Source organism: Anomaloglossus baeobatrachus, chromosome 7 (genome assembly GCF_048569485.1).
Source record: "Anomaloglossus baeobatrachus isolate aAnoBae1 chromosome 7, aAnoBae1.hap1, whole genome shotgun sequence".
NCBI classification, from domain to species: Eukaryota; Metazoa; Chordata; class Amphibia; order Anura; family Aromobatidae; genus Anomaloglossus; species Anomaloglossus baeobatrachus.
In genome coordinates, this window is record NC_134359.1 from 11,668,354 (window position 1) to 11,694,431 (window position 26,078).

At 55.8% G+C, this 26,078-nt stretch overlaps 1 protein-coding gene across 1 annotated transcript in view; it reads left to right on the forward strand.

The window, feature by feature from the left end:
• The window catches only part of CNTNAP5 (contactin associated protein family member 5), a 356,337-nt gene that overhangs the window by 46,070 nt on the left and 284,189 nt on the right, over positions 1-26,078 (forward strand). The window contains exons 2-3 of the mRNA XM_075317029.1: positions 365-463; positions 3,229-3,422. Of these exons, the coding sequence (XP_075173144.1) occupies positions 365-463; positions 3,229-3,422 (293 nt within the window). The remainder of the gene's footprint in view (positions 1-364; positions 464-3,228; positions 3,423-26,078) is intronic.

Here is a 26,078-nt window from a genome sequence, read left to right on the forward strand (position 1 = left end):
CTCCTTTCCGTGCAGTGACCATGTTCCGTCCCCTCCTTTCCGTGCAGTGACCATGTTCCGTCCCCTCCTTTCCGTGCAGTGACCATGTTCCGTCCCCTCCTTTCCGTGCAGTGACCATGTTCCGTCCCCTCCTTTCCGTGCAGTGACCATGTTCCGTCCCCTCCTTTCCGTGCAGTGACCATGTTCCGTCACCTCCTTTCCGTGCAGTGACCATGTTCCGTCCCCTCCTTTCCGTGCAGTGACCATGTTCCGTCCCCTCCTTTCCGTGCAGTGATCATGTTCCGTCCCCTCCTTTCTGTGCAGTGACCATGTTCCGTCCCCTCCTTTCCGTGCAGTGACCATGTTCTGTCTTCTTCTTCTCCAGATAATTGTGACGATCCGCTGGTGTCTCCGCTGCCACAGACGGCATTTGACAGCTCCTCAGAAATCCTCCCCAGCAACACAAAGCTGAACAGTCGAGACGGTAAGATGACTGCCTGCAGCCTCACTATCTGGCGGCTTTAATGAATAATCTATTGTGATGGACACTGAGGCCAAAATGAAGCCCCTGAGCGCACACGGCACAGCACAGCAGGATTTACAGCCGCTAATATTCAACAAAACCCAGCCAAATTTTGCCTCTGATTTTGTTGCACATTTCACTCTTCCCATTACAAAAGTGTGTAATGTGCATAAAATACAAAGAATCTTCACGCTGCAGCAATATAAGATTACATTGTTCTGGAAAGTGTAAATGAGAGTTTTTGAAGTCTGGATTATGCAGCTGATTTTTGGATTTTCCGTAAGCAAAACTGGATGAAAGATCCTATTCAAATACACAACGTGCGGCCAGTCCCTGAGTCCGAAAAATGATGATTGCATTAAATTGTCATCAGCACAATACATTGTCATCAGCACAATACATTGCCAGATAATTGCAGACGACTCACTCTCTGCCATAGTTAGGGAATACTTAGTTTTTCTTGATAAAATTTTTCAAATCATTTTTTGGGAGTAACCGTGCCCATTACCCTCCTCTCTGGGGTCAAATCTGACTCCTTGGTTTTAAGATTAGTGAAGATATTATTACTAGGACTACAAGTCAGAGCTGTGGCCACTAACCCGGATTCCCACAGGAAAAGCTGCAGTTCACTGCCCGAACCCAGTATCTAAATACACGGACCCCCGCACCATAGACTCATGACTTCATATTCCATCATCCCTTCAGCTGCGCTCGTCTCATCCAGTCAAGATCTTTTGCTTTTTGTGCTGTACAAATACAACTAAGCAAGAGCACAGTATACATAATGTAATGTATGTATTCAGTGATTCCTCCAGCAGAATAGTGAGTGCAGCTCTGGAGTATAATACAGGAGGTAACTCAGGATCACTAATGTAATGTATGTACACAGTGACTGCACCAGCAGAATAGTGAGTGCAGCTCTGGAATATAATACAGGAGGTAACTCAGGATCAGTAATGTATGTACACAGTGACTGCACCAGCAAAATAGTGAGTGCAGCTCTGGAGTATAATACAGGAGATAACTCAGGATCAGTAATGTATGTACACAGTGACTGCACCAGCTGAATAGTGAGTGCAGCTCTGGAGTATAATACAGGAGGTAACTCAGGATCAGTAATGTAATGTATGTACACAGTGACTGCTCCAGCAGAATAGTGAGTGCAGCTCTGGAGTAGAATACAGGAAGTAGGTCAGAATCAGTACAGAATGTACACAGTGACTGCACCAGCAGAATAGTGAGTGCAGCTCTGGAGTATAATACAGGAGGTAACTCAGGATCAGTAATGTAATGTATGTACACAGTGCACCAGCAGAATAGTGAGTGCAGCTCTGGAGTATAATACAGGAGGTAACTCAGGATCAGTAATGTAATGTATGTACACAGTGCACCAGCAGAATAGTGAGTGCAGCTCTGGAGTATAATTATCACAGGTGACTGGGGAACACAGTGAAACCTATACTGGCCCTAAGGCTGGTGCCCCTGCGCTCACCCTCACACCCAGAGGTACCCTTGAAGGTAAGGAGGTCCAGGCCCTACCTCCTGTCCTTGTCGCTGATGGTAAAAACCCCCCTCCACAACCCACCACTTGGGGGGAAGGGGCAAGAACAGAAGTCAACAACCCCACCGACAAATAAAGACTAAAAGGGGTAACAACGACAACTCATTCACACGGCAACCACACACAAAAGGAGTCACTAAAAGTGCATAAGGGGAAACAACATAAAAGGGGAAGTAAGTAGATTACTGGGAAACGTCCGCACTGTAACTAGCACATAAAGAACTGCTGCAGCCAAAAGCACAACAGAGAGAGGGTTACTCCAGCTCCTTCCACCTCCTGGCCAAGCTTTCACATGATTGAAAATAACCAGCAGCCTCTGCTGGACGCAGAGGGTAAATATAGGACCTGGGAGTGGTCCAAACCCAAAACACCTGACCAGGAGTCAGAAGCTGCTGGAAAGTAAACTGACATTAACCCTCTCCTCCCCAAAGAAAAGGGAATCCATTTAATCAGAAAAGTGACTGCACCAGCAGAATAGTGAGTGCAGCTCTGGAGTATAATACAGGAGGTAACTCAGGATCAGTAATGTAATGTATGTACACAGTGACTGCACCAGCAGAATAGTGAGTGCAGCTCTGGAGTATAATACAGGAGGTAACTCAGGATCAGTAATGTATGTACACAGTGACTGCACCAGCAGAATAGTGAGTGCAGCTCTGGAGTATAATACAGGAGGTAGCTCAGGATCAGTCATGTAATGTATGTACACAGTGACTGCACCTGCAGAATAGTGAGTGCAGCTCTGGAGTATAATACAGGAGGTAACTCAGGATCAGTAATGTAATGTATGTACACAGTGACTGCACCAGCAGAATAGTGAGTGCAGCTCTGGAGGATAATACAGGAGGTAACTCAGGATCAGTAATGTATGTACACAGTGACTGCACCAGCAGTATAGTGAGTGCAGCTCTGGAGGATAATACAGGATCAGTAATGTAATGTATGTACTCAGTGACGTTTCATGTTATCTCGCTCCGTCTAATCGCCCATTACATAGCTGTGTGCTTCTGTGTGATGGAGATATTATGTTAACGTGTTAATTGCTTGTGAAGAGAACAGATTATTTCACATTTTGTGTAGTTGTTGCTTTCTTGCGGTACTTTGTGTCTCGGCAGAGTGCGGTGATTGTCTCTCGGGTTTATTTCTTCTGTTTTCTCTCTCGCAGGCGTTGGTGGATGGTCTCCGCTGGAATCTAATGTGAGGCAATGGCTGCAGATTGACCTGGGAGGACGGTTTGACATCACGGGGGCGGCCACACAGGGGCGACATGGAAGCCCGGACTGGGTGACGCACTTCAGCGTTATGTTCAGCGACACCGGGCGCAACTGGAAACCGTATCATCACGACAGCAGCATCTGGGTAGGATTCTGCATTTCTGCTTTTCTGCGCTTGTCGGCTGCTGATCAGATGCGTAATACCAGGAGCGTCTTATACGCGGTAGAGGCTGCGGAGACAATGACGTCCTGATTTCTATTATCATTTTATTTATTTGATTTGTATCAGAACAATGTTATTAGGTGAATTGAAGCCTTTAACTTTTGTGAAGGGAACATTAAATAGATGAATATTAAACCTGCAAACGATAGTAACAATCGTGAGAGCGGAAACTGTGAGACCCGCAAAGATAGAAAGAAAAGACCAGTCCCCGAGTCCGGCTAATGTCTCAGTGATTGTGGCAGGGGCGGCTGCGGATGCATTTATCTTGCTTGGACATGTCCTGTGTAGAAGGTTTCTGCTGCAGAAAGCAGCTTCCCTGACGGAGTTTGGTTTAGGTGGAGGGAGTCTTTTCGGTCACAGCAGGTTCAGAGCTTCTGTTCTCCGCTGGTGAAATGTTCCATAATTATCCTGGAGTTTTACATCAGAAATTAATGGAGATTTATCAGATTTTTTGGATTAGAAAACAGATTAAAGGGATTTCATAGGTTATATATATAAGAATGGTAAATTCTGACTGGTGATATGAACGCTGCGGGTGAAGTGATACAGCACCGTCCTGTGATGCATTAATGGCCGAGGCTGGACTCATACAATCTCCACAGTTACAACAATGTCACAAGATAGCACTAAAATAACGTGCATGAAAAAGGTGAAGATGGAGTCCACTGCTGGGGGATAAAAGCTTGGTCTCCTCCAACTGGAGGGTAAAAAGTAAAACCAGGGGTCCATGTCAAATTGTGGGGTCCCATTCATCCTGCTGTCACGATGAGGACTGTCCCCTGCTCATCACCATCAGACCCTCCTGCACTGTCCCCTGCTCATCACCATCAGACCCTCCTGCACTGCCCCCTGCTCATCACCATCAGACCCTCCTGCATTATCCCCTGCTCATCACCATCAGACCCTCCTGTGCTGCCCCCTGCTCATCACCATCAGACCCTCCTGCACTGCCCCCTGCTCATTACCATCAGACCCTCCTGCACTGCCCCCTGCTCATCACCATCAGACCCTCCTGCATTATCCCCTGCTCATCACCATCAGACCCTCCTGCACTGCACCCTGCTCATCACCATCAGACCCTCCTGCACTGCACCCTGCTCATCACCATCAGACCCTCCTGCATTATCCCCTGCTCATCACCATCAGACCCTCCTGTGCTGCCCCCTGCTCATCACCATCAGACCCTCCTGCACTGTCCCCTACTCATCACCATCAGACCCTCCTGCACTGTCCCCTACTCATCACCATCAGACCCTCCTGCACTGTCCCCTGCTCATCACCATCAGACCCTCCTGCATTGCCCCCTGCTCATCACCATCAGACCCTCCTGCACTGCCCCCTGCTCATCACCATCAGACCCTCCTGCACTGCCCCCTGCTCATCACCATCAGACCCTCCTGCACTGCCCCCTGCTCATCACCATCAGACCCTCCTGTACTGTCCCCTGCTCATCACCATCAGACCCTCCTGCACTGCCCCCTGCTCATCACCATCAGACCCTCCTGCACTGCCCCCTGCTCATCACCATCAGACCCTCCTGCGCTGCCGCCTGCTCATCACCATCAGACCCTCCTGCACTGCCCCCTGCTCATCACCATCAGACCCTCCTGCACTGTCCCCTGTTCATCACCATCAGACCCTCCTGCACTGTCCCCTGCTCATCACCATCAGACCCTCCTGCACTGCCCCCTGCTCATCACCATCAGACCCTCCTGCACTGTCCCCTGCTCATCACCATCAGACCCTCCTGCACTGTCCCCTGTTCATCACCATCAGACCCTCCTGCACTGTCCCCTGCTCATCACCATCGGACCCTCCTGCACTGCCCCTGCTCATCACCATCAGACCCTCCTGCACTGCCCCCTGCTCATCACCATCAGACCCTCCTGCACTGCCCCCTGCTCATCACCATCAGACCCTCCTGCACTGTCCCCTGCTCATCACCATCAGACCCTCCTGCACTGTCCCCTGTTCATCACCATCAGACCCTCCTGCACTGTCCCCTGCTCATCACCATCGGACCCTCCTGCACTGCCCCTGCTCATCACCATCAGACCCTCCTGCACTGCCCCTGCTCATCACCATCAGACCCTCCTGCACTGCCCCCTGCTCATCACCATCAGACCCTCCTGCACTGTCCCCTGCTCATCACCATCAGACCCTCCTGCATTATCCCCTGCTCATCACCATCAGACCCTCCTGCACTGCCCCCTGCTCATCACCTTCGGACCCTCCTGCGCTGCCCCCTGCTCATCACCATCAGACCCTCCTGCACTGTCCCCTGCTCATCACCATCAGACCCTCCTGCACTGCCCCCTGCTCATCACCATCAGACCCTCCTGCATTATCCCCTGCTCATCACCATCAGACCCTCCTGCACTGCCCCCTGCTCATCACCTTCGGACCCTCCTGCGCTGCCCCCTGCTCATCACCATCAGACCCTCCTGCATTATCCCCTGCTCATCACCATCAGACCCTCCTGTGCTGCCCCCTGCTCATCACCATCAGACCCTCCTGCACTGTCCCCTGCTCATCACCATCAGACCCTCCTGCACTGCCCCCTGCTCATTACCATCAGACCCTCCTGCACTGCCCCCTGCTCATCACCATCAGACCCTCCTGCATTATCCCCTGCTCATCACCATCGGACCCTCCTGCACTGCCCCCTGCTCATCACCATCAGACCCTCCTGCACTGTCCCCTGCTCATCACCATCAGACCCTCCTGCACTGCCCCCTGCTCATCACCATAGGACCCTCCTGCACTGCCCCCTGCTTATCACCATCAGACCCTCCTGCACTGCCCCCTGCTCATCACCATCAGACCCTCCTGCACTGTCCCCTGCTCATCACCATCAGACCCTCCTGCATTATCCCCTGCTCATCACCATCAGACCCTCCTGCACTGCCCCCTGCTCATCACCATAGGACCCTCCTGCACTGCCCCCTGCTTATCACCATCAGACCCTCCTGCACTGCCCCCTGCTCATCACCATCAGACCCTCCTGCACTGTCCCCTGCTCATCACCATCAGACCCTCCTGCATTATCCCCTGCTCATCACCATCAGACCCTCCTGTGCTGCCCCCTGCTCATCACCATCAGACCCTCCTGCACTGTCCCCTGCTCATCACCATCAGACCCTCCTGCACTGCCCCCTGCTCATTACCATCAGACCCTCCTGCACTGCCCCCTGCTCATCACCATCAGACCCTCCTGCATTATCCCCTGCTCATCACCATCGGACCCTCCTGCACTGCCCCCTGCTCATCACCATCAGACCCTCCTGCACTGTCCCCTGCTCATCACCATCAGACCCTCCTGCACTGCCCCCTGCTCATCACCATAGGACCCTCCTGCACTGCCCCCTGCTTATCACCATCAGACCCTCCTGCACTGCCCCCTGCTCATCACCATCAGACCCTCCTGCACTGTCCCCTGCTCATTACCATCAGACCCTCCTGCACTGCCCCCTGCTCATCACCATCAGACCCTCCTGCATTATCCCCTGCTCATCACCATCGGACCCTCCTGCACTGCCCCCTGCTCATCACCATCAGACCCTCCTGCACTGCCCCCTGCTCATCACCATCAGACCCTCCTGCACTGTCCCCTGTTCATCACAATCAGACCCTCCTGCACTGTCCCCTGCTCATCACCATCAGACCCTCCTGCACTGCCCCCTGCTCATCACCATCAGACCCTCCTGCACTGTCCCCTGCTCATCACCATCAGACCCTCCTGCACTGTCCCCTGTTCATCACCATCAGACCCTCCTGCACTGTCCCCTGCTCATCACCATCGGACCCTCCTGCACTGCCCCCTGCTCATCACCATCAGACCCTCCTGCACTGTCCCCTGCTCATCACCATCAGACCCTCCTGCATTATCCCCTGCTCATCACCATCAGACCCTCCTGCATTATCCCCTGCTCATCACCATCAGACCCTCCTGCATTATCCCCTGCTCATCACCATCAGACCCTCCTGCACTGTCCCCTGCTCATCACCATCGGACCCTCCTGCACTGCCCCCTGCTCATCACCATCAGACCCTCCTGCACTGCCCCCTGCTCATCACCTTCGGACCCTCCTGCGCTGCCCCCTACCCCGACATCATCTACAGGTGGTGGCCCATGTTGTGGCCCCCTTTTTGCTGTGTATAAAGCTAATGTTTTCAGACAAGGGGATGTGGTCCTCAATAAGACGCCCATAGAGGATTTTTGGGGACTGTGGCATTTGGTTAAAAATACTTGATTTGTCTACAGGGAAGGGGCGGCCATAGATCAGGAGCGGGGGGCACAGGAGCAAGGTGCAACTACGCTGGGGTCAGGAGAAAATACGGCAAAGACATTAGGTATTTATGGCAGATGAAGATGGCAGATGCCACTCTGTGTCCTCCAGGAGGAATAACCTGACCCAGCTGCAGCGCCTCCTATAGGGGAGGAATAACCTGACCCTGCTGCAGCGCCTCCTATAGGGGAGGAATAACCTGACCCTGCTGCAGCGCCTCCTATAGGGGAGGAGTAACCTGACCCAGCTGCAGCGCCTCCTATAGGGGAGGAATAACCTGACTCTACAGCGCCTCCTATAGAGGAGGAATAACCTGACCCTGCTGCAGCGCCTCCTATAGGGGAGGAATCAGAACTGCAGGACCAGTAATTGTAGGTTCCTCAGATGATGATTGCAGGGACCTCAGATGATGATTGCAGGGACCTCAGATGATGATTGCAGGGTCGGACATTGACGCCTAGTGACCTATCAATGGAGACCGTGTTCTTCCTTCTGGTGGAGAGCCACTTTGCATTTTTTCCCAGAGTGCTTTGCTCTGGAGACTTTCTACCCCCTGGATCTCCCCCGGGTCTCCATTACAAAGCTGAGGTTGGGTCATTAGCTCCAGATGTTAGTGCAGATCCGGACAATCTAAGATCTGGTGTAAATGTCAGGTCTGAGGGTTGTGGTCGGCCGCTGAGAGCTGCACATTATCGGCTCAGATCTGCAAGAACGGAGAATGCAGCATCATTAGCGGGCGAGCCGTCTGCGGGGTCACCGGAGTGGACGTGACAGGCGGATAGTATCAATTATGTAGCATGAAGTCTCTGCGGACCCAGTGTCCGGACACATCTCACCGGTGGAGATTCCTCCGCCGCGCACTCATCTCCTCCTGAGGTCTGGAGCGTTTCCCCAGCAGCTCCCAATGCAGCGGATATAATATTCTGTACAGAGAGTCCGTCTGACTGGGAGAAGCTTAAAACCCCAATAATTCCCCTCCCCGCAGCGGTCCTGCCACTCCCCTCCCCCGCAGCTGTCCTGCCGCTCCCCACCCCGCAGCTGTCCTGCCGCTCCCCTCCCCCGCAGCTGTCCTGCCGCTCCCCTCCCCCGCAGCTGTCCTGCCGCTCCCCACCCCGCAGCTGTCCTGCCGCTCCCCACCCCGCAGCTGTCCTGCCGCTCCCCTCCCCCGCAGCTGTCCTGCCGCTCCCCTCCCCCGCAGCTGTCCTGCCGCTCCCCTCCCCCGCAGCTGTCCTGCCGCTCCCCTCCCCCGCAGCTGTCCTGCCGCTCCCCTCCCCCGCAGCTGTCCTGCCGCTCTTCTCCCCCGCAGCTGTCCTGCTGTTACTCTTCCCCACAGCTGTCCTGCCGCTCCCCTCCCCCACCGCTGTCCTGCCGCTCCCCTCCCCCACCGCTGTCCTGCCGCTCCCCTCCCCCGCAGCTTTCCTGCCGCTCCCCTCCCCCGCAGCTTTCCTGCCGCTCCCCTCCCCCGCAGCTGTCCTGCCGCTCCCCTCCCCCGCAGCTGTCCTGCCGCTCCCCTCCCCCGCAGCTGTCCTGCCGCTCCCCACCCCGCAGCTGTCCTGCCGCTCCCCTCCCCTGCAGCTGTCCTGCCGCTCCCCTCCCCCGCAGCTGTCCTGCCGCTCCCCACCCCCGCAGCTGTCCTGCCGCTCCCCACCCCGCAGCTGTCCTGCCGCTCCCCACCCCGCAGCTGTCCTGCCGCTCCCCTCCCCCGCAGCTGTCCTGCCGCTCCCCTCCCCCGCAGCTGTCCTGCCGCTCCCCTCCCCCGCAGCTGTCCTGCCGCTCTTCTCCCCCGCAGCTGTCCTGCCGCTCTTCTCCCCCACAGCTGTCCTGCCGTTACTCTTCCCCACAGCTGTCCTGCCGCTCCCCTCCCCCACCGCTGTCCTGCCGCTCCCCTCCCCCACCGCTGTCCTGCCGCTCCCCTCCCCCGCAGCTTTCCTGCCGCTCCCCTCCCCCGCAGCTGTCCTGCCGCTCCCCTCCCCCGCAGCTGTCCTGCCGCTCCCCTCCCCCGCAGCTGTCCTGCCGCTCCCCTCCCCCGCAGCTGTCCTGCCGCTCCCCTCCCCCGCAGCTGTCCTGCCACTCCCCTCCCCCGCAGCTGTCCTGCCGCTCCCCACCCCGCAGCTGTCCTGCCGCTCCCCACCCCGCAGCTGTCCTGCCGCTCCCCTCCCCCGCAGCTGTCCTGCCGCTCCCCACCCCCGCAGCTGTCCTGCCGCTCCCCTCCCCCGCAGCTGTCCTGCCGCTCCCCTCCCCCGCAGCTGTCCTGCCGCTCTTCTCCCCCGCAGCTGTCCTGCCGCTCTTCTCCCCCACAGCTGTCCTGCTGTTACTCTTCCCCACAGCTGTCCTGCCGCTCCCCTCCCCCACCGCTGTCCTGCCGCTCCCCTCCCCCACCGCTGTCCTGCCGCTCCCCACCCCGCAGCTGTCCTGCCGCTCCCCACCCCCGCAGCTGTCCTGCCGCTCCCCACCCCCGCAGCTGTCCTGCCGCTCCCCTCCCCCGCAGCTGTCCTGCCGCTCCCCACCCCCGCAGCTGTCCTGCCGCTCCCCTCCCCCGCAGCTGTCCTGCCGCTCCCCTCCCCCGCAGCTGTCCTGCCGCTCTTCTCCCCCGCAGCTGTCCTGCCGCTCTTCTCCCCCACAGCTGTCCTGCTGTTACTCTTCCCCACAGCTGTCCTGCCGCTCCCCTCCCCCACCGCTGTCCTGCCGCTCCCCTCCCCCACCGCTGTCCTGCCGCTCCCCTCCCCCACAGCTTTCCTGCCGCTCCCCTCCCCCGCAGCTGTCCTGCTGTTACTCTTCCCCACAGCTGTCCTGCTGCTCCCCTCCCCCACAGCTGTCCTGCTGCTCCTCTTCCCGGCAGCTGTCCTGCCGCTCCCCTCCCCCACAGCTGTCCTGCCGCTCCCCTTCCCCGCAGCTGTCCTGCTGCTTCCCTCCCCCACAGCTGTCCTGCCGCTCCCCTCCCCCACAGCTGTCCTGCCGCTCCCCTCCCCCACAGCTGTCCTGCCGCTCCCCTCCCCCACAGCTGTCCTGCCGCTACTCTTCCCCACAGCTGTCCTGCCGCTCCCCTCCCCCGCAGCTGTCCTGCCGCTCCCCTCCCCCACAGCTGTCCTGCCGCTCCCCACCCCGCAGCTGTCCTGCCGCTACTCTTCCCCACAGCTGTCCTGCCGCTCCCCACCCCGCAGCTGTCCTGCCGCTCCCCTCCCCCACAGCTGTCCTGCCGCTCCCCTCCCCCACAGCTGTCCTGCCGCTCCCCTCCCCCGCAGCTGTCCTGCCGCTCCCCTCCCCCACAGCTGTCCTGCCGCTCCCCACCCCGCAGCTGTCCTGCCGCTACTCTTCCCCACAGCTGTCCTGCCGCTCCCCACCCCGCAGCTGTCCTGCCGCTCCCCTCCCCCACAGCTGTCCTGCCGCTCCCCTCCCCCACAGCTGTCCTGCCGCTCCCCTCCCCCGCAGCTGTCCTGCCGCTCCCCTCCCCTGCAGCTGTCCTGCCGCTCCCCTCCCCCACAGCTGTCCTGCCGCTCCCCACCCCGCAGCTGTCCTGCCGCTCCCCTCCCCCGCAGCTGTCCTGCCGCTCCCCTCCCCCGCAGCTGTCCTGCCGCTCCCCTCCCCCGCAGCTGTCCTGCCGCTCCCCTCCCCCGCAGCTGTCCTGCCGCTCCTCCCCCGCAGCTGTCCTGCTGCTCCCCTCCCCCACAGCTGTCCTGCCGCTACTCTCCCCCACAGCTGTCCTGCCGCTCCCCTCCCCCACAGCTGTCCTGCCGCTCCCCTCCCCCGCAGCTGTCCTGCCGCTCCCCACCCCGCAGCTGTCCTGCCGCTACTCTTCCCCACAGCTGTCCTGCCGCTCCCCTCCCCCACAGCTGTCCTGCCGCTCCCCTCCCCCACAGCTGTCCTGCCGCTACTCTTCCCCACAGCTGTCCTGCCGCTCTCCTCCCCCGCAGCTGTCCTGCCGCTCCCCTCCCCCACAGCTGTCCTGCTGCTCCTCTTCCTCACAGCTGTCCTGCTGCTCCTCTCCCCCACAGCTGTCCTGCCGCTCCCCTCCCCTGCAGCTGTCCTGCTGCTCCCCTCCCCCACAGCTGTCCTGCCGCTACTCTCCCCCACAGCTGTCCTGCCGCTCCCCTCCCCCACAGCTGTCCTGCCGCTCCCCTCCCCCGCAGCTGTCCTGCCGCTCCCCTCCCCCGCAGCTGTCCTGCCGCTCCCCTCCTCCACAGCTGTCCTGCCGCTCCTCCCCCGCAGCTGTCCTGCCGCTCCCCTCCCCCGCAGCTGTCCTGCCGCTCCCCTCCCCCGCAGCTGTCCTGCCGCTCCCCTCCCCCGCAGCTGTCCTGCCGCTCCCCTCCCCCGCAGCTGTCCTGCCGCTCCCCTCCCCCACAGCTGTCCTGCCGCTCCCCTCCCCCGCAGCTGTCCTGCCGCTCCCCTCCCCCACAGCTGTCCTGCCGCTCCTCCCCCGCAGCTGTCCTGCCGCTCCCCTCCCCTGCAGCTGTCCTGCCGCTCCCCTCCCCCGCAGCTGTCCTGCTGCTCCCCTCCCCCACAGCTGTCCTGCCGCTCCCCTCCCCCGCAGCTGTCCTGCCGCTCCCCTCCCCCGCAGCTGTCCTGCCGCTCCCCTCCCCCGCAGCTGTCCTGCCGCTCCCCTCCCCCGCAGCTGTCCTGCCGCTCCCCTCCCCCGCAGCTGTCCTGCCGCTCCCCTCCCCCGCAGCTGTCCTGCCGCTCCCCTCCCCCGCAGCTGTCCTGCAGCTCCCCTCCCCCGCAGATGTCCTGCCGCTCCCCTCCCCCACAGCTGTCCTGCTGCTCCTCTTCCCATTCGGATCAGCTCCTTTTCCTCTATGTTTTCCGATTCATGGAGCGCTAGCCCCCCGCCTGTAGATGAGTGGATACTCGCTGTGTACCTCTGTGTGGCCATGCATCATGACAATGAATGTGTTATCTGTCACCTGCTTATTATCCGCAGCAGCTGCTTTATTCCCGTGCTGTGAGTTGATGGCGGTATTATTAGGCGCAGTGGGGCCGTACAGCACCTGCTATATTTGTACTGAGCGTTTTTTCTTTATTATTGCTTTTTCTCTCAGACTAGAGACGGCATTTTATTATTTGCTGAATTCATAGTAACAATAATGGCGCCTCCCCCCGGACCGCGGCCGCCGTAACGTGATTCATGAACGACCCGAGATACATGAAAAGCGCATTTTCCTTCTTGCATTTATCACAGCATCATGTGTCCCTGGGATATTCCGCGCGTTACCCTCCTGCTTCTATTTTCCTGTTATATATGATTTCGTATTTTCTGCATTTTTTTTATATGATTACCCGTCACACACCTCCGGGATACTCTGTGTATTACAGCTCCGTCACACACCTCCGGGATACTCTGTGTATTACAGCTCCTCACACACCTCCGGGATACTCTGTGTATTACGGCTCTGTCACACACCTCCGGGATACTCTGTGTATTACAGCTCCGTCACACACCTCCGGGATACTCTGTGTATTACGGCTCTGTCACACACCTCCGGGATACTCTGTGTATTACGGCACTGTCACACACCTCCGGGATACTCTGTGTATTACGGCTCCGTCACACACCTCCGGGATACTCTGTGTATTACGGCTCCGTCACACACCTCCGGGATACTCTGTGTATTACAGCTCCTCACACACCTCCGGGATACTCTGTGTATTACAGCTCCGTCACACACCTCCGGGATACTTTGTGTATTACGGCTCCGTCACACACCTCCGGGATACTCTGTGTATTACAGCTCCTCACACACCTCCGGGATACTCTGTGTATTACATCACCTCACACACCTCCGGGATACTCTGTGTATTACAGCTCCGTCACACACCTCCGGGATACTTTGTGTATTACGGCTCCGTCACACACCTACGGGATACTCTGTGTATTACGGCTCTGTCACACACCTCCGGGATACTTTGTGTATTACGGCTCCGTCACACACCTCCGGGATACTCTGTGTATTACAGCTACTCACACACCTCCGGGATACTCTGTGTATTACAGCTCCGTCACACACCTCCGGGATACTCTGTGTATTACGGCTCTGTCACACACCTCCGGGATACTCTGTGTATTACAGCTCCTCACACACCTCCGGGATACTCTGTGTATTACGGCTCTGTCACACACCTCCGGGATACTCTGTATTACAGCTCCTCACACACCTCCGGGATACTCTGTGTATTATGGCTCCGTCACACACCTCCGGGATACTCTGTGTATTACGGCTCCGTCACACACCTCCGGGATACTCTGTGTATTACGGCTCCGTCACACACCTCCGGGATACTCTGTGTATTACGGCTCTGTCACACACCTACGGGATACTCTGTGTATTTCGGCTCTGTCACACACCTCCGGGATACTCTGTATTACAGCTCCTCACACACCTCCGGGATACTCTGTGTATTATGGCTCCGTCACACACCTCCGGGATACTCTGTGTATTACGGCTCCGTCACACACCTCCGGGATACTTTGTGTATTACGGCTCCGTCACACACCTCCGGAATACTCTGTGTATTACGGCTCCGTCACACACCTCCGGGATACTCTGTGTATTACAGCTCCTCACACACCTCCGGGATACTCTGTGTATTAAGGCTCCATCACACACCTCCGTGATACTCTGTGTATTACAGCTCCTCACACACCTCCGGGATACTCTGTGTATTGCATCTCCTCACACACCTCCGGGATACTCTGTGTATTACGGCTCCGTCACACACCTCCGGGATACTCTGTGTATTACGGCTCTGTCACACACCTCCGGGATACTCTGTGTATTATGGCTCCGTCACACGCCAGGTTTTTCTTGTAATTTCAATATTGTTTATTTTCGTGGAGAGATCTCAGACCCCGACAATGAATGTTGATTTTCACATGTTAACTTCTTGGGGGAAATGATTGTCCATAGAAAAAATGGAGATGATCTGTGTTATGGAGGTAATGCAGATCAATGGCACAGGCAGTGAAACCCACAGGCAAGGAGACGCACAGGCAAGGAGACGCACAGGCAAGGAGACGCACAGGCAAGGAGACGCACAGGCAAGGAGACGCACAGGCAGTGAAACCCACAGGCAGTGAAACCCACAGGCAAGGAGACGTCCACGCAAGGAGACGCACAGGCAAGGAGACGCACAGGCAAGGAGACGCACAGGCAGTGAAACCCACAGGCAAGGAGACGTCCACGCAAGGAGACGCACAGGCAGTGAAACCCACAGGCAAGGAGACGTCCATGCAAGGAGACGCACAGGCAGGGAGATGCACAGGCAAGGAGACGTCCACGCAAGGAGACGCACAGGCAAGGAGACGCACAGGCAAGGAGACGCACAGGCAAGGAGACGCACAGGCAGGGAGACGCACAGGCAGGGAGACGCACAGGCAAGGAGACGTCCACGCAAGGAGACGCACAGGCAGGGAGACGCACAGGCAAGGAGACGTCCACGCAAGGAGACGCACAGGCAAGGAGACGCACAGGCAAGGAGACGTCCACGCAAGGAGACGCACAGGCAAGGAGACGCACAGGCAAGGAGACGCACAGGCAGGGAGATGCACAGGCAAGGAGACGCACAGGCAGGGAGATGCACAGGCAAGGAGACGCACAGGCAGGGAGACGCACAGGCAGGGAGACGCACAGGCAGGGAGACGCACAGGCAGGGAGACGCACAGGCAGGGAGACGCACAGGCAGGGAGACGCACAGGCAGGGAGACGCACAGGCAGGGAGACGCACAGGCAGGGAGACGCACAGGCAGGGAGACGCACAGGCAGGGAGACGCACAGGCAAGGAGACGTCCACGCAAGGAGACGCACAGGCAGGGAGATGCAGAGGCAGGGAGATGCATAGGCAGGGAGACGCACAGGCAAGGAGACGCACAGGCAGGGAGACGCACAGGCAGGGAGACGCACAGGCAGGGAGACGCACAGGCAAGGAGACGCACAGGCAGGGAGACGCACAGGCAGGGAGATGCACAGGCAAGGAGACGCACAGGCAGGGAGACGCACAGGCAGGGAGATGCACAGGCAGGGAGACGCACAGGCAGGGAGACGCACAGGCAAGGAGACGCACAGGCAAGGAGACGCACAGGCAGGGAGACGCACAGGCAGGGAGACGCACAGGCAGGGAGACGCACAGGCAGGGAGACGCACAGGCAAGGAGACGTCCACGCAAGGAGACGCACAGGCAGGGAGATGCAGAGGCAGGGAGATGCATAGGCAGGGAGACGCACAGGTGTACTCGATTCCGGGCAGTGTCTCTGTTGGGAATGTCACGATGGTGGCCTTTACCCGGTTCTGTGCCCTGGTCCCTTTTTGCAATGGGGATATTTACAGGGGATTTGTGAATAAGTTATTCGTGAAGGGGTATTACCCCAGCGGGTATACGGTGCGGTGGACGTCGGAAGAAGGAGTCTAGACAGGTATTCAGTGTAAGTGGTTTACTCACTGTTCCTAAGGTGTTAGCTGGTTACCCGAGGCCGGCTGGTTTCGCTTCCAGGTCCCCTTCGTCCCAGAGCCAGTCTGGTTCTCTGCTACCTTCCTCCCCTGCACCTGTCTCTGGTAAGTGGGTCCACGTGGTATGGAACATTGGGGGTCCCCGAGTTGTGGTTTGTCCACCTCTGTCCGCCTGACGGTAGCGTGAACCCTGTGGGGATGGAGTCTCTGGTCCTGTCCCCGGCTCTCCCTTTGCTACTGAGTCTTTCGATTCTTTAGGGTCAGACTCCACCATACTCCACCGGCAACCATCTCTCCTGGGTACCAGGTCACCGTTAACCCGAGTCAAGGTGTCACTTCACTCCACCTTCACACTTCCATTGTCACTACTCAACTCTCCACTGTCACTGCAGTTCTGACTATTGACTTTCTGTCTTCCCGACTACTCTCCTGTCTGCCCCTCCCACCTGGTCAACTAGTGGACTGGAGTGGCTCCACCTCTAGGCGGACATCCATTGGTCCCACCCTAGCTGGGTACCATTGTATGGGGGATTGTTGGTGAAAACGGATATTACCTGGGTTTTTGGTTGTTCCGGCACTGGGGTTCTGGGTACCTAAGGGGGTAGGCCCTGCATCCTGGTGGGGATGCAGAACCTTGTAGCACCCTGATGGTCTCAGGAGCGCTACACAGGCAAGGAGATGTCCACGCAGGGAGACGCGTAGGCAGGGAAAGGCTCAGGCAGGGAGACGCCCGGGCAGGGAAAGGCTCAGGCAGGGAAAGGCTCAGGCAGGGAAAGGCTCAGGCAGGGAAAGGCTCAGGCAGGGAAAGGCTCAGGTAGGGAAAGGCACAGGCAGGGAGACGCCCAGGCAACAAGAGGCACAGGTAAGAAGACCCCCAGGCAGGGAGATGCTCAGGCAGGGAGATGCTCAGGCAGGGAGATGCTCAGGCAGGGAGATGCTCAGGCAGGGAGATGCACAGGCAGGGAGATGCACAGGCAGGGAAAGGCACAGGCAGGGAAAGGCACAGGCAGGGAGACGCCCAGGCAGGGAGACAATGTCAGCAGGCTCAGAAATCATGCACAGAACCAGCTGCTGACTGCAGTCTCACAGTTTGCACAGGCTCGATAAGCGGGGAGACATCCCATGTAACCTCTTCTCCCCTCTCTGCAATGCTGAGTGCAGGCAGACATCGGGAGGTGCCCGCTCAGAGAGGTGACATCACCAGCATGGAGGAAGAGGTGACTTTAACCTCTTCTCGGCTCGTCCTCCTCCTACACCTCATCCTTCACCTGCCTGTCTGCTTGATACCACAATAAGGCACTGAGATAGCAGACAGCCACGAGCCACACACTACGGGTTCGTGAGACACACAGCAGCCCCCCCCCGAGCCACACAGCAGGGGCTCCCAAGCCACACAGCAGGGGCTCCCAAGCCACACAGCAGGGGCTCCCCGAGCCACACAGCAGGGGCTCCCCGAGCCACACAGCAGGCCCCCCCCCCCGAGCCACACAGCAGGGGCTCCCCGAGCCACACAGCAGGGGCCCAGGAGCTTCACAGCAGGCCCCCCCCGAGCCACACAGCAGGCCCCCCCCGAGCCACACAGCAGGGGCCCACGAGCCACACAGCAGGGGCTCCCGAGCCACACAGCAGGGGCTCCCCGAGCCACACAGCAGGAGCTCCCCGAGCCACACAGCAGGCCCCCCCGAGCCACACAGCAGGGGCCCACGAGCCACACAGCAGGGGCTCCCTGAGCCACACAGCAGGGGCTCCCCGAGCCACACAGCAGGAGCTCCCCGAGCCACACAGCAGGCCCCCCCGAGCCACACAGCAGGGGCCCACGAGCCACACAGCAGGGGCTCCCTGAGCCACACAGCAGGGGCTCCCCGAGCCACACAGCAGGGGCCCACGAGCCACACAGCAGGGGCTCCCGAGCCACACAGCAGGGGCTCCCCGAGCCACACAGCAGGAGCTCCCCGAGCCACACAGCAGGCCCCCCCGAGCCACACAGCAGGGGCCCACGAGCCACACAGCAGGGGCTCCCTGAGCCACACAGCAGGGGCTCCCCGAGCCACACAGCAGGGGCCCACGAGCCACACAGCAGGGGCTCCCGAGCCACACAGCAGGGGCTCCCCGAGCCACACAGCAGGAGCTCCCCGAGCCACACAGCAGGCCCCCCCGAGCCACACAGCAGGGGCCCACGAGCCACACAGCAGGGGCTCCCGAGCCACACAGCAGGGGCCCACAAGCCACACAGCAGTGGCCCATGAGCCACACAGCAGGGGCCCAGGAGCTGCACAGCAGCCCCCCCCGAGCCACACAGCAGGGGCTCCCTGAGCCACACAGCAGGGGCTCCCCGAGCCACACAGCAGGGGCTCCCCGAGCCACACAGCAGGCCCCCCCGAGCCACACAGCAGGGGCCCACGAGCCACACAGCAGGGGCTCCCAAGCCACACAGCAGGGGCTCCCAAGCCACACAGCAGGGGCCCACGAGCCACACAGCAGGGGCCCACGAGCCACACAGCAGGGGCCCACAAGCCACATATGGCTCTCGAGCTACAGGTTGGAGATGCCTTGATTAGATATTATGTATCTTTTCCATAAGGAAATCTCAGAGAAGATGTAGGTGATTTCAGGTATTTGTATATTTGCTATAAACTTCCAAGCAAATTATTTCTGATTTCTGTGAGTCTTTTCCATATTACATCGCACCAGGGTCTGATGTATGAAGACATTTCTGATACTCAGCCGCGTCTTGTACAATGTAATCTTACTTTAAATATCGCTACATAATAATGGAAAAGATACGATTCAGCTTCATAAGCCGCCAAGTCGTATAACGTAATATTAAAATCTATTGCAAGTGATGGAGATATAAAGCCGCAGTCTTGATAGGATCTGTATTAATAATCATCATCATAATCCGCGCACAGACGACGTTCAGCTTTATGAATAGTGACAGCTGCAAAGTTCACATCCTCGTACAGCAAAGAAAGCTGCCAATGGAGAAGACAAATCCTGCGCATATCACTACTGACGCCAGAAAATACGGCGGATAGTCAGAATGTGGCATCAATTCACAATATGCAGCGACCGGCGGGAAAACGGGGAAAATGGACAATGTCTTATATCAGTATTCAGAGAGAACGGCTGTTACTTTGTATTATTTTGTGTTGGGAGTTTTCTATTTATCGTATTCCTAAGTATAAAGAGAATGTTTATTTTTTGGATATAAAATTTGCATTTAGATTTTATATTTTACGTGTAGTTTAATATATGACATTTCTATTTATAAATATATTTGTTACATGAAAAGTGTAATACACAAATGTATCAATGTTAGAGACACAAATATTGTCAGGTCTGGCCACGTTCCCAGGGGCAAAAACACAGCTTTTTTTCTGCCATGTTTTTTCTGCAGATGCTTGCACCAAATACACATTAGCAATCTGTTGTAAATATTGTGCTTTTTTGCTAAGGAATTTTTTTTTTTGTTTCCCCTTTTTTACGTAATTTTTTGGTGCAGGTTTAATGCAAAATGGCTGTAAATGGCCAGGGAAATCATGGTAAAAAAAAAAATGACGTCTGCTCCCAACCTATGTGGGTAAAACAACATCTTCAGGCTGCAGCCCCCAGCTGTGAGCTTTACTGTGGCCTGGATATCAAAATAGAAGGGATCCTATGCCGTTTTTTTGGGTTTTTTTTAATTAATAAATAAATAATTTAAAAAAGGCATAGGGTAAATTTTTTATATCCAGCAATTGTAAAGCAGACAGCTAGGGGTTGGTATTATCAGGATGGGAAAAGCCATGCATATTGGCCCCCCCAGCCTTAAAATACCAGCCTACAGCTGCCCAAAATTGACACATGGGAAAATGCTTAAGAAAAGACAAGTGCAAATAGGGTCTTATTTTTGAGGAAAGCAGTATTGCTGAAATCACCTGGTAGGGGTTCTGTATCCACAATCTAAGGATAACGCTCAAAGGTTTAGCCTCTTATAGCAGAAATGTATGTCAGACAAAGAAGGGTTAAATATCTGCACTGCCGATTGACAGGATCACAGGATGTGAAGAGGACAAGAGAGGAACGTACAATCCAACTAGTTTTTTGTGTCTACACCTTTTGGAGTATAATACTTCTTCTTCAGGACTGACACGCCAGGATCTAATGTGATGTGTCAATTCTGGGCAGCTGCGGGCTGCTATTTTTAGGCTGTGGGGAGGCCAATATGCATGGCTCCTCCCATCCTGATAATACCGGTCCCTAGCTGTCTGCTTTACCGTGGCTGGTTATCAAATATGGGGGGACCCTATGCGCTTTTTTTAAAAAAAATTATTTCTTTAAATAATTAAAAAAACAACTTAGGATCCCCTCTATTTTGATATCCAGCCACAGTAAAGTTCTCAGGTGGGGCCCACAGCCTGTAGCTGTCTGATTTACCCACGCTGGCTATCAAAATATGGCAGGAGACCAAGTCATTTTTTTTTAATTATTTTTTTTTTTTTTTACACTACCATACAGCAAACTGACTGCAACCAATCACAGACGCGGACACAAGGTGGGGGTGTCTATAGCAGTCTGCCGCCAATCACAGATGTGGACACAGGGTGGGGCGTGTATAGCAGTCTGCAGCCAATCACAGACACTGGCACATAGGGTGGGCGGGCAAAGCTGTGAATATTCATGAATCTTAATTAGCGGGCCCGGAAGAGAGTATGACTGCAGTGTGATCCTCAGGGAAGCATGCAATGTATAACTATCCAGCTCTTACTATCATTTAACTTCCGCTTACTACATCCATTTTAGAACCCAGAACTTCTCGCCCCCATTGACTTGTGTGTGGTTCGTTGTTTGGGGTCAAGTTCAGCTGCCGAACCCATCTTTTTTCCAGTCTGTGCTGGTTTGCAGGAAGAGCAGTTGTCAGCTGCTGCAAACGGGAATTTGAGACATAATAACCCTTTAAGTTGTTGACACTTGTATCTTCTAGATTTCCTTATATCGCTACAGTTACATTATCCAAAATTCAGAAATCAATTATTTTTCTTTATTTTTTTCAGTTATGTAAAAAATGAGTGAATTCTTTATGTAAATAATTACATTGAGTTAATAACATTATGATGAGGGGCAGAGAGGAGAATAATGAATCATAAATCGCACAGATACGGTTATTTCTTCCTCCGGTTTCTGGAGCATTGAGGAGGCAGCCGCTGATATCTGTGGGTCCCTCCAACCCCGGAGAAGTAAATAATGAGGAGTCCTGAGAGGCCGGGGATTCTCCGCTGAGCCCCAGCTATTTCATTATTCATCTCCCCCATCAAATTAATGCTAATTGATAATAATTAAGCAGAGCTGTAGCGTGAGCTCCGCTCTATTAACACAAATTTACCGAGTCCCTGAGCCTAAATAAATGATGTCTGGAGACGCTATCAGCTTCATATCGCTTGTATGACGGAGGATCCAGGCAGAAGATGGAGACTCGGGGAGTAAATAAGAAACAAATAGATGTGAAAAAAACGTTACATAGTTAATAATAAGTATAAAGGGAGGATACAGAGACACAGAGCGGAGAAAGGGCCTCACTGATGCTGGGCACATAGGCACAGAGCGGAGAAGCGGCCTCACTGATGCTGGGCACATAGGCACAGAGCGGAGAAACGGCCTCACTAATGCTGGGCACATAGGCACAGAGCGGAGAAACGGCCTCACTAATGCTGGGCACATAGGCACAGAGCGGAGAAACGGCCTCACTAATGCTGGGCACATAGGCACAGAGCGGAGAAACGGCCTCACTGATGCTGGGCACATAGGCACAGAGCGGAGAAATGGCCTCACTGATGCTGGGCACATCGGCACAGAGCGGAGAAACGGCCTCACTGATGCTGGGCACATCGGCACAGAGCGGAGAAACGGCCTCACTGATGCTGGGCACATAGGCACAGAGCGGAGAAACGGCCTCACTGATGCTGGGCACATAGGCACAGAGCGGAGAAACGGCCTCACTGATGCTGGGCACATCGGCACAGAGCGGAGAAACGGCCTCACTGATGCTGGGCACATAGGCACAGAGCGGAGAAACGGCCTCACTGATGCTGGGCACATAGGCACAGAGCGGAGAAACGGCCTCTCTAGTGCTGGGCACATAGGCACAGAGCGGAGAAGCGGCCTCACTAATGCTGGGCACATAGGCACAGAGCGGAGAAGCGGCCTCACTGATGCTGGGCACATAGGCACAGAGCGGAGAAACGGCCTCACTAATGCTGGGCACATAGGCACAGAGCGGAGAAGCGGCCTCACTAATGCTGGGCACATAGGCACAGAGCGGAGAAGCGGCCTCACTGATGCTGGGCACATAGGCACAGAGCGGAGAAACGGCCTCACTAATGCTGGGCACATAGGCACAGAGCGGAGAAACGGCCTCACTAATGCTGGGCACATAGGCACAGAGCGGAGAAACGGCCTCACTGATGCTGGGCACATAGGCACAGAGCGGAGAAACGGCCTCACTGATGCTGGGCACATAGGCACAGAGCGGAGAAACGGCCTCACTGATGCTGGGCACATAGGCACAGAGCGGAGAAACTGCCTCACTGATGCTGGGCACATAGGCACAGAGCGGAGAAACGGCCTCACTGATGCTGGGCACATCGGCACAGAGCGGAGAAACGGCCTCACTGATGCTGGGCACATAGGCACAGAGCGGAGAAACGGCCTCACTGATGCTGGGCACATAGGCACAGAGCGGAGAAACGGCCTCACTGATGCTGGGCACATAGGCACAGAGCGGAGAAACTGCCTCACTGATGCTGGGCACATAGGCACAGAGCGGAGAAACGGCCTCACTGATGCTGGGCACATCGGCACAGAGCGGAGAAACGGCCTCACTGATGCTGGGCACATAGGCACAGAGCGGAGAAACGGCCTCACTAGTGCTGGGCACATAGGCACAGAGCGGAGAAGCGGCCTCACTAATGCTGGGCACATAGGCACAGAGCGGAGAAACGGCCTCACTAGTGCTGGGCACATAGGCACAGAGCGGAGAAGCGGCCTCACTAATGCTGGGCACATAGGCACAGTCACCGAGGTTGCTCCATTGGTATCGTTAGGGTTAAGGGGTTTCCTGTTTTCAGGAGATGTGTTTTAAGGCCTCCGACACACATCCGTTAAAAACATGCGTGTTTTGTCCGTTTCCGTATATACTGGAGACCCGGACCAACGTGCACCAATGTTAATCTATGTGTGTGGTCAAACTTGCGTTTTTCATCATGTCCGTGTGTCCGTGTACGTGATCTGTATGTGTTTCCGTTTTGCAAGTCAGCATGTCCGTTTCCTACACAAGTACGTGACATGGATGCATCTCTGTATGCTCCGTGTACGTTTTGTTCTTTTTTGTAGTGATGTCGGCTATTCTTTCTTTTTCTGTGTATGTCGGTCAATCTCCCTCAGTCCGTCGGTCGGTCTCTCTGTGTCGGTCGGTCTCTCTGTGTCGGTCGGTCTCTCTGTGGCGGTCGGTCCCTCTCTCTGTCTGTCTGTCTCTCTCTCTCTGTCTTGTCTGTCCCTCTCTCACAGTCTGTTGGTCAGTCTCCCCCCTCTCTCATACTCACCGATCCCCAATTACCGGCGCTGCACGGCATTCACACTGCTCCGGCGGCCTTTACTATTTTGAAAAAGCCGGCCGCTCATTAATCAATCTCGTATTCCCTGCTTTCCCCACCCACCGGCGCCTATGATTGGTTGCAGTTAGACACGCCCACACGCTGAGTGACAGCTGTCTCACTGCAACCAATCACAGCCGCCGGTGGGCGGGTCTATACTGTGCAGTAAAAAAATGAATAAATAAAAAAAAGACGGCGTGCGGTCCCCCCCATTTTGATACCAGCCAGGATAAAGCCACACAGCTGAAGGCTGGTATTCTCAGGATGGGGAGCTCCACGTTATGGGGAGCCCCCCAGCCTAACAATATCAGCCAGCAGCCGCCCAGAAATGCCGCATCCATTAGATGCGATAGTTCTGGAACTCTACCCGGCTCTTCCCGATTTGCCCTGGTGCGTTGGCAATCGGGGTAATAAGGAGTTAATGGCAGTCAATAAGTCCTAGATTAATCATTGCAGGCGTCTCCCCGAGATACCTTCCATGATTAATCTGTAAGTGACAGTAAATAAGCACACAAAACGAAAAATCCTTTATTTGAAATAATAAACACTAAAAAAAACCCTCGTTCACCAATTTATTATGCCCAAATACCCATCCATGTCCAGCGTAATCCACGGAGGTCCCGCGTCTCTTCCAGCTCTGCTACATGAAGGTGACAGGAGCTGAAGAAGAACACCGCCGCTCCTGACAGCTCCAGACAGCAACTGAGGTGAGTATCGCGATCAGCTGAGCTGTCACTGAGGTTACTTGCGGCCACCGCTGGATCCTCCACCTGTGAGAGCAAGTCGCCCAAGTGACAGCGATGAAGTCACAGGTGAGTTGCGGTCATGGGGGGTGGACTCAAGCTAGCCGCGGGTAACCTGAGTGACAGCAGCGCTAATCGCACTGCTTACTACAGTCACTCAGGGGATTAGCGGTCACCGGTGAGTCCTTCACTGGTGACCACTAATCAGTACGCGACACCCAGACAGAGCCGCGGTATGAGGATGACGTTGTGTGAAGTTCACCCGAGTTCATTCTCAGCGCACAACTCTGTCAGCGGGTATGTATCAACGACATTTTACATTAAACACGGAACATTTCACAAGGAAAAAATCTTTCACACATCAGTTACAAATCACACGCACACACGGGCATTTCACACGCACACACGGCTAGCATACGCCGGTCATACAAAGCCCACACGGACCATAAAAATGGACAAAAACGGATCACGGACCTGAAAAACGGCCCGTATTACACGTGCGTGGTTTTAACGGATGTGTGTCGGAGGCCTAAGATGCAGTCTGTAGTAAAAAAAAAAAGTCGTTTAGTCCTGATTAGTGGACATCCGTGATGGAATCACCGGTGTCTGCTAATCCCCTGAGTGACTGAAGTTAGCGGCGTGATTATCGCTGCCGTCACTCAGGTTACCCGTGGCTAGCTGGAGTCACCCACCCGACACGACACCGCTACTCGCCTGTGACTTCATCGCTGATCGCGCAGTTCACTTCAGTCACTCGGGTGACTCGCTGTCACAGTTGGAGGATCCAGCGGTGGACATGAGTAACCTGACTGACGTCATCGCCGATCGCGCGGCTCACTTCAGTCACTCGGGAGACTCGCTGTCACAGTTGGAGGATCCAGTGGTGGCCGCAAGTAACCTGACTGACGTCATCGGGGATCACGCGGCTCACTTCAGTTGCTGCTTGGAGGTGACAGAGAGCGGTCATTGTCTGTGGCCGCTCTTGTCACCATCATGTAGCAGAGCTGAGAGCATTGTGGGACATCCATGGATTACGGCGGACCTGGATGGGTTTTTTGGTTTTATTAAATTGGTGAACGAGGGTGTTTGTTTGTTTTAATTATTCTAAATAAAGGATTTTTTGAATGTGTGTGTTTATTTACTTTTAATAACAGGTTAAACATTGGTTAAACATGGAAGTTATCTTGGGGAGACGGCTGTCATGATTAACCTAGGACTTAGAGGCAGCTATGGGCTGCTGCCATTAACTCCTTATTACCCCAATTGCCACCGCACCAGGGCAATTTGGGAAGAGTCAGGTAGAGTCCTGGAAATGTCGCATCTAATGGATGCGGCTTTTCCGGGCGGCTGCTGGCTGATATTGTTAGGGTGGTGGGCTCCTCATAACGTGGGGCTCCCCATCCTGAGAATACCAGCCTTCAGCCGTGTGGCTTTACCATAGCTGGTATCAAAAATGGGGGGGATCGCACGCCGTTTTTTAAAA